This window comes from Pundamilia nyererei, unplaced genomic scaffold (assembly GCF_000239375.1).
Source record: "Pundamilia nyererei isolate P.nyererei 1_Seehausen unplaced genomic scaffold, PunNye1.0 scaffold00065, whole genome shotgun sequence".
In the NCBI taxonomy this organism is placed as follows: Eukaryota; Metazoa; Chordata; class Actinopteri; order Cichliformes; family Cichlidae; genus Pundamilia; species Pundamilia nyererei.
This window is the reverse complement of record NW_005187466.1, coordinates 208,463-215,645: the sequence shown is the minus strand read 5'-3', so window position 1 is coordinate 215,645 and position 7,183 is coordinate 208,463. Positions and strand designations below refer to the sequence as shown.

General features: G+C 37.2%; 1 protein-coding gene across 1 annotated transcript; it reads left to right on the top strand.

Moving 5' to 3' along the window:
- Positions 1–3,838: 3,838 nt before the first annotated feature.
- On the top strand, positions 3,839–7,174 carry LOC102213108 (lipopolysaccharide-induced tumor necrosis factor-alpha factor homolog). Its single transcript, XM_005735672.1, has 5 exons — positions 3,839–3,877; positions 5,354–5,506; positions 5,656–5,709; positions 5,855–6,005; positions 6,793–7,174. Exons 2-5 carry the CDS (start codon positions 5,359–5,361, stop codon positions 6,896–6,898), a joined length of 459 nt encoding a protein of 152 aa, XP_005735729.1. The 5' UTR covers positions 3,839–3,877; positions 5,354–5,358; the 3' UTR covers positions 6,899–7,174.
- Positions 7,175–7,183: the final 9 nt, after the last annotated feature.

Here is a 7,183-nt window from a genome sequence, read left to right as displayed (position 1 = left end):
GGCAGATTGTTGGGATACAGCCAACACCGGGTTTATGGAGTGGGTGGGGTGAAATGCTTTGATAATTTTTAACACTCTCATACTTAATTAAAAAGAAGTTCTATAACGAATCTGTTTTTTAAAGGTAAGGCGTAGCCTACATTACCAGCTGATCCACATATTTTTGACAAATCCTCTACTACGTGACAGTATGCAGCTGCAACATGGAGATGTGGATCTCCAAACTGTGTGGCAGAGCAACCAAATTGAAAGTAATGTCAAGTTAATAAGCAACTTCAGCTCACGTTCATTAAAGACCCATATAATGAATTGTCGATTCCATCTCTTTCCTGACATTTTGTGTCACCTCCATTCTCAACAAAGAAGAATATGTTTTTGTAAATTCTATTTTCCTAACTGGATCTCACTCCAAAGGTAATTAGCTTTTTGGCCTGTGTTGGTATTAGGTCTTCATTTTTCATAATTAGAACGAACCAAGAGGAGCACACACAAAATAGAAAAAGATGCCCTGGAGTACAGCAGATATTATTTTATTTCTATTCTCTTTTATACCAAAGACAGAAGCAATGGTGCTGTCTCCTCAAAGCTATCATCTTTATATGCTGAAAGAAGACTGTTTTTATTTCACAAACACACTGTTAACCCTTCAACAAAATACAAACAAAACCTTACTGGTTAAAAAGTGATGACTAAAATATCATTTTGTGTCCATAATATTCAAGGTTTATTGATACAACATTGGTTGTAACATCTTTTATTACTTACATTTCTTCTTGAGACACAAATCCCTTTGGGTTCTGCCAAATCAAACTTGTGGAGCTACCCACTGTGTTGACCCCCCGAATAAGGGAGCAGCTGAAGGTAGCTTTATTCTGCAATATCTCAGCTATGACCTCTATATCTGTACTCTCTATACTGAGAGAAAAAAAGGATTTTTTCTCACAGTGTCATTTTTAAATAACACAAAGCAACCTTAATGTGTGTCAGCCACAGTTTTTAGAAACCTACATTTGTGACCTGTCCTGTATGTCTTTGTACAATAGAAGGAAAGCCTCTTTGTGACAGTCCTAATGCCTAATCCATTGTTCCAACCTCTGATGTAACTGACACATCATGACTGCAGAAAATAGCTCAAATAGATGGCTCTGCAAACTCACATTAAATTTTGTCATGAGGACAAGAGAGAAAGAATCTCACCGCTCACTCAGAGAAACTTTTATAGAAATACGGGTGCAGGTGAAACTGTAACCATGCTCACTTTACCCAAAAGACTAGACACAAGTCCTAGTGTACCCTGGCTTTCACCCTATGTCTCCATCCTCCCCCAAGATTCTGAGTTGAATAAGTGGTTAAGTGGTGAGTAATGTGTAAACAGGATTTTAGTGTAGTTAGTCAAGAGGAGGGTAGATGCATCGTAAGATAATATTTGGATTATTGCCCAATCTTTGTGGTCCTGTCTTGTAGCAGTGCCCTTAATTAGTGTTTACAACGAGCTCATATAGTGCCCAGCTTTAGGCAATCATGTTCTAATGTAAGTTATTGATCTATAAAGTAATTTCTCTTAGATGCAGTGGCGTAGGAGTCGTGCACAACAAGTGAAGATTGTCAATACAAACTGACGACACTGAATGTACTTAATTGTTTCACACCTGGGGTACTGGCCATGTTCCAGCAGCATATCTCTTTGTCCACTGCTTCTTCCAAGTGGACAGTAAGTAATATTGCATGGAGTAGCTTTCAGTTATTTCTCTCAGCTGCAGGCTGTTCGCAACATTTTTATGGGAGCTACGATGCAAAACTTGCTTCAATTAGAATATAACATAAAAGTAAATGACGAAAATAATTTCTAATAAAGATCAGCAATGTGGATTTAATAATGATTACTTTCATTTCCATTTCATTTCACTTAATTTACCTGACAACTTCAGTCTCTTTCACACACCTGTTTCACTTTTGCATGTGGTAGCCATTCTGGATTTTATGTCACTTTTCATTTCTCATCCTGCTGTGTTAGTTAAACTAACAACTTCATTCATCATTATAAAGTATTTGATCTCTAAGGACGTCTTTTACAGTGATGGCTGTTTGATAACTACCACATCAAAACTTTGAGAATTTGGTCAAATTTGTCAACATAACAATCATGAGGATGCTTGTTATATGTAATTTGTTGGACAAAGACACAGAGAGCATTACCAAAATGTTTGTGTTTGTGTAAATTGCCCATAGGTGTGAATGCGGGAGTGAATGTGAGTGCAAATGGTTGTCTGTCCCTGTGTGTTGGCCCTGTGACAGACTGGCAACCTGTCCAGGGTGTACCCTGCCTCTCGCCCTATGACAGCTGGGATAGGCTCCTGCGCCCCCCGTGACCCTGAAAAGGATAAGCGGATGGATGGATGAAAATCCTTTGAAGTCAATGACTTCCTGAAGACTAGAATCCATAAATATCACCAAGTGCTATGTTTTCTCTATTGTTAGGCCTTTACTGCAGCCACCTTCAGTTGTGTCATATTTGTGTATCTTTAGCATTCAGTTTGTATTTAATAACTCAAATCAGGCGACTGATCATTGAAGAATATCAAAGTTCTTTGCCTACAGAACCTCTTGGGCTGCTTTTATAGGATACTTTATATTCCATCCTTCTGGTACAAGTACCTTGGTTACGTCTGTCCAAAGAATTTATAAATTTTTACTACCACTGCTACTACTAATAATAATACTAATAATGATACTAATAATAATGATAATGAATCTGCCTCTTAACCCTCTGTGCTTGGTACCAGACAACTTTGGTCCTGTTAGCTGTAGTACACTCATACCTCTATGGATCTGGTGCTTAGGCCCTATTTTTGTGCTGCCATGATCAGAGCTTTTGTGCTGTTCTTTAAGCAGGCCTTTTTTAGCCACTGGTAGGATATCTTGATACCAGCCATTTCCTCTATCTGTCAATGGTACAGCCCATAAAGGGATGGGACATTGATTCATGACAGTTCCTCCTCCTGTTCCTCTTCAGCATCTGTCCTCAGCTGCCTGAGGAGCAGCCCATCTCCATGTGTTTCATTCTGGATTGTGCCCTCGACACTTACTAATTCTTGCACTTCCTCTTTCCATTTCTTACTGATAGGGAGTATGTACTGATTGCTTGGATCTTATTCCTGATGTTCAGTGTATTCTTCAACGCCTGTTCTGCCTTCTGATCTGTGGGATACACAGGCACACAGGTTGCCCTGCGTGTCTGCTATTCTGCCTTCTGACAGTTCCACCCCTGCAGTCCTGATCACCTTCCCCGTCTCATTTGACCACACTTATCCTGTCCGAACAACATCTCAGTGACCTCTTTGTAGAACATTTCTAAATCTACAATTCCTTCTGGTTCCAAACTTTGAACATCCATGACTTTGGAAAGAGATTATAACACATTTAAGAGATAACAGCAGTCTCACTATTTTCCTTTTTTTTTTTTGGTCATTTTCATTCTTTTTTTAATATCTTCCTGGAAACCTAGAAGATGTCCAAATCTCCTGTAATGCTAAGAATACTTGTTGTTAACCACCATTAATATTTAAACAGAAGCTGTTATTATTTATTATTTAAGATAAATTCTCCCTGTTCACCTGTAAATGAATATGCTCCCTGTATAAAAAATGCCGGAAAACCAAACTTCATATCTTCAAAAAGCTGGAAACAATGTGCGAATGTTTCATGCTTTATGTGTATGTGTGTGCGCATTCTTGAATATGTAAACAGAAATACCTGTCTACTCACATTGTTGCTCCACCTTCTTTTTGTAACATTTATTTGTTCATCCCAGTAACTCTCATCAGAGAAAGCAGCAGGATCGCGTTGGCTCACATAAACGTCTCACTAATTCATCAAGGTAAGGACCGTCTGGTCTCTTCTGAAATTATGAAAATACAGAAAGAAAAAAAAGAAACAAACAATAAAAAACGGTGCTAATACAATATGAAACAAAAGGTTTCTTGTTGGTATGATATAAATAACAAACAGAACAAAATTAAATAAGTTTAATATAAATATAACAAGTAAAAGATCATTTTGTTTGTTATATATGAAAACAACTGATCCAATGAATGGTGGCTTTCTTTGTTTTTGAAAAAAGAAAATAGAGAAAATGGAAGAATAAAAATGAATAAAATGTAAAAAGTAAACACAATTACACAAGTGCCGTTTTATACTTTGCTGTGATTTATAAAACCATTTAACATCTGGTGATGGAATGTGTGTTTATACCACTTTTAAAGAGGCACTGGCTCCTCGCATAGGAAAGTTTTAACTTTTATCTTTTTATCAACTCACTGACAGGTTAAATAAGATCTGTTTCGGTGGTGTACACTTTTACATTTAGTTCTTTGTAGGTGACCCATTTTAGCAAGTGCATTTTCTGGATTGCAGATGCCGAAATGGCACAATAGGTGCAGTTATGAAAACATATGCAAATAACACCCTGATCTCTGTGACCTAAAAGATTTAGGATTATATTTAGGAAAACACATGGTAAGAATAAATACAAGTCAAACAATTATGTTTGGTGATTTCATGAATGTATTTAATATAAATATATACTCATAAGAAATAATTCTTTGGGGATGTTGAAAAAGTTTTTGAATTTTAAATGTAATTAGCATAAAAGGTAATTTGTATCTTTGGAAACAATAGTTTGACAAAGAAAAAGTAAACGTAATATGTCAATAATTTACATGCAATGTAAAAAACAGAGAGTAGGAGATGAATTACACATTATCACCATTTCATGCTACCATGATGACGGTTTTCGTCATCTTGCCTGCCAAAGCATGATTGACTTTTGTTTTTTCAGTGATAAAAAACTACTGCATTCCATGCAGGTGGTGTATTAGTTATGCATACACATCTGAATGAAAAGGATTGTTGTAAGACAGGTGCATTGTGTTTCACCCTTTACTTTTGATTACAACCAGAAGAATTCAGGTCAGTGAGTCTATCTCAGCTGTCATTGGGCAAGAGGGCGGGCACTTCCTGGACAGGCTGCCAATCTAAAGCAGGATCGGTGCATAGAGACAGAAAACCATTTATGCTCATATTCATACCTATGGCCTGTTTAGAATCATGATGTCCTTTGTCTGGAGAGAGTTCTCTGGAGAGAACCCACAAAGACACGGGGGGAAGATACACCTTCCACACAGAAAGGCCCAAAGCTGAATATGAACCCAGGAGCTTTTTGCTGTGATATAATTCACTGCTTTACAATATTTCAGCCTTGTTGCCAAGTTTTCACTCTTCACTCTATTTCATTTTCAGATTACAAAGCTTAACTGTACTTTCTATTTAATTTTCCCCCTCCTCCTATAAACAGACACTATGGAGGTACCCAATACAGGTTTCCCAGCACCACCGTACCCCGGTCCCCCTTTGGACTACAACGCTGTTCAGCCTGTTGTTCAGCCTGTTGTCCAGCCTGCAGTTCAGCCAGTTGTCCAGCCTGTTGTTCAGCCAGCTGTTCAGATTGGTGAGAGATCAGAAGCTACCAGTCATTTTATTTAAATAGTTCACCTGTATTGCTCTTTTATGATTTGCCACTTTAGTCGGTGTGGTTGAAGGTTTTCTTCAGCTTTTGTTAAGATTGTTTAAAGTTAAATATCTTTTCTTTATGTCCAGTTCAACAGCCTGCATACCAATACAATGCACTACAACCTCAGGTTGTGCAGCCAGGTGAGCGTCTTTCTTCAGTTCAATATGAATTTGCAAAATTAAGCAAAAACTGAGATAGTTCCAAATCCAGTCTTCATGGTGTTTTAGTGAGGAAGTATTATTGTTATTAAAGTCATCAGAAGAGTGTGCTTTGTTGTTTTTGCAGTGAGTCAGGTGGTGGTGATGCAAAGTCATCTCCCAAAAGATGTTCCTGGACAGATGAAGTGTCCTCATTGCCAAACCGATGTTGTGACTAAAACCGAGTACAAAATTGGGATCCTCACCTGGATAATTTTTGGCGTATTACTATTTGTAGGGTGAGTTAAAAACCCCAGCACACATGACCAAAAAAAACCCTCATACACGCTCCAAAACGTCATACAGGAGTGGTTACTCAACCACACATAAATATATTATAAATATTCTAGTAAAAACCGAGACAGTGAAAAGCAAACAGTTTACATTCAGATGTTTTACAGAGTGTGATGCACCTCAAATCCATTCAGGTCTACAGAAAGCTTTTAAAATTAAACAAAACAAAACAGAATTTGGTCTACGCTGAAGTTTCCTTTTTTAGTAAACTAATTAAATTTAGGACCCAGAATGGAATATGTGTACAAAGAAAATATTCCATTGTATATTAGATAACTCAAGAGCAGTTTATGTCAATTCCTGTTGTTCTTGTTATATAAATATAAATGGTGTAATATATATTTGAAAAGCAAAAAGCAAAGGGATTACCATAATATACGTGTTACTGTTGCTGAAAACACCGACAAAAATTACTTAATATTATCACTACATACATCATAGTTACAAACAAAACAACAAATCGTTGGCAATATGGTGACATTGCAAGACAACGTGAGGATTGTTATTGAAGTCAGTCTTCTTCTCACTGCATGCCCATTAGTTCTGGTAAGCAACTAACAGATGTGTGAGTTCTGTGAGTTCAAGATGTAGACTTGTTTATCGACTCTGCCTAATCTTTAACAAACATTCAGCATAACTGATCATTCACACGAGGAACTTAAGCTTTATGTTAAACCTGTGTAATATGTGATGTGATCATTATTTTGATGCCATTTTGTTGGTTCAAACCAGCTGCTGGCCTTGCTATGTGATCCCCTTCTTCGTCAAAGAATGCAAGGATGTGGAGCATTCCTGCCCCGCCTGTAACAGCGTAATCCACATCCATAAGGTCCTATGAAGCAGAACTACAGTTTACCTTCTACTGGACCAACAGCAGCAAGGCAATATGTGTTTTACCTGTATATGTACTGAACATACTGATAAAAGCTATACATATCAGCAATAAAAGAGCTTTCTTGTTTTCCAGGTGATTACTTGAATCATGTTAAAAAATATAAGTTAATTATCAGGATTGTTTTTATTTGTTTTTTTTAAACTTGTAGTGAGTGGTGTGGTCTTGGTATGAAATACCTCAGCGATGAAGTGAAATGAAGGATAATATGTATTAAATGAACTCTAGGGG

What these genes read in the sequence shown, in the direction of transcription:
- LOC102213108 (XM_005735672.1), top strand. Translation starts at nt 5,359, where the DNA reads ATGGAGGTACCCAATACAGGTTTCCCAGCACCACCGTACCCCGGTCCC. An exon ending in TCAGCCAGCTGTTCAGATTG is followed by an intron (nt 5,507 to 5,655) that starts GTGAGAGATCAG and finishes CTTTATGTCCAG; the next exon opens with TTCAACAGCCTGCATACCAA. An exon ending in GGCGTATTACTATTTGTAGG is followed by an intron (nt 6,006 to 6,792) that starts GTGAGTTAAAAA and finishes GGTTCAAACCAG; the next exon opens with CTGCTGGCCTTGCTATGTGA.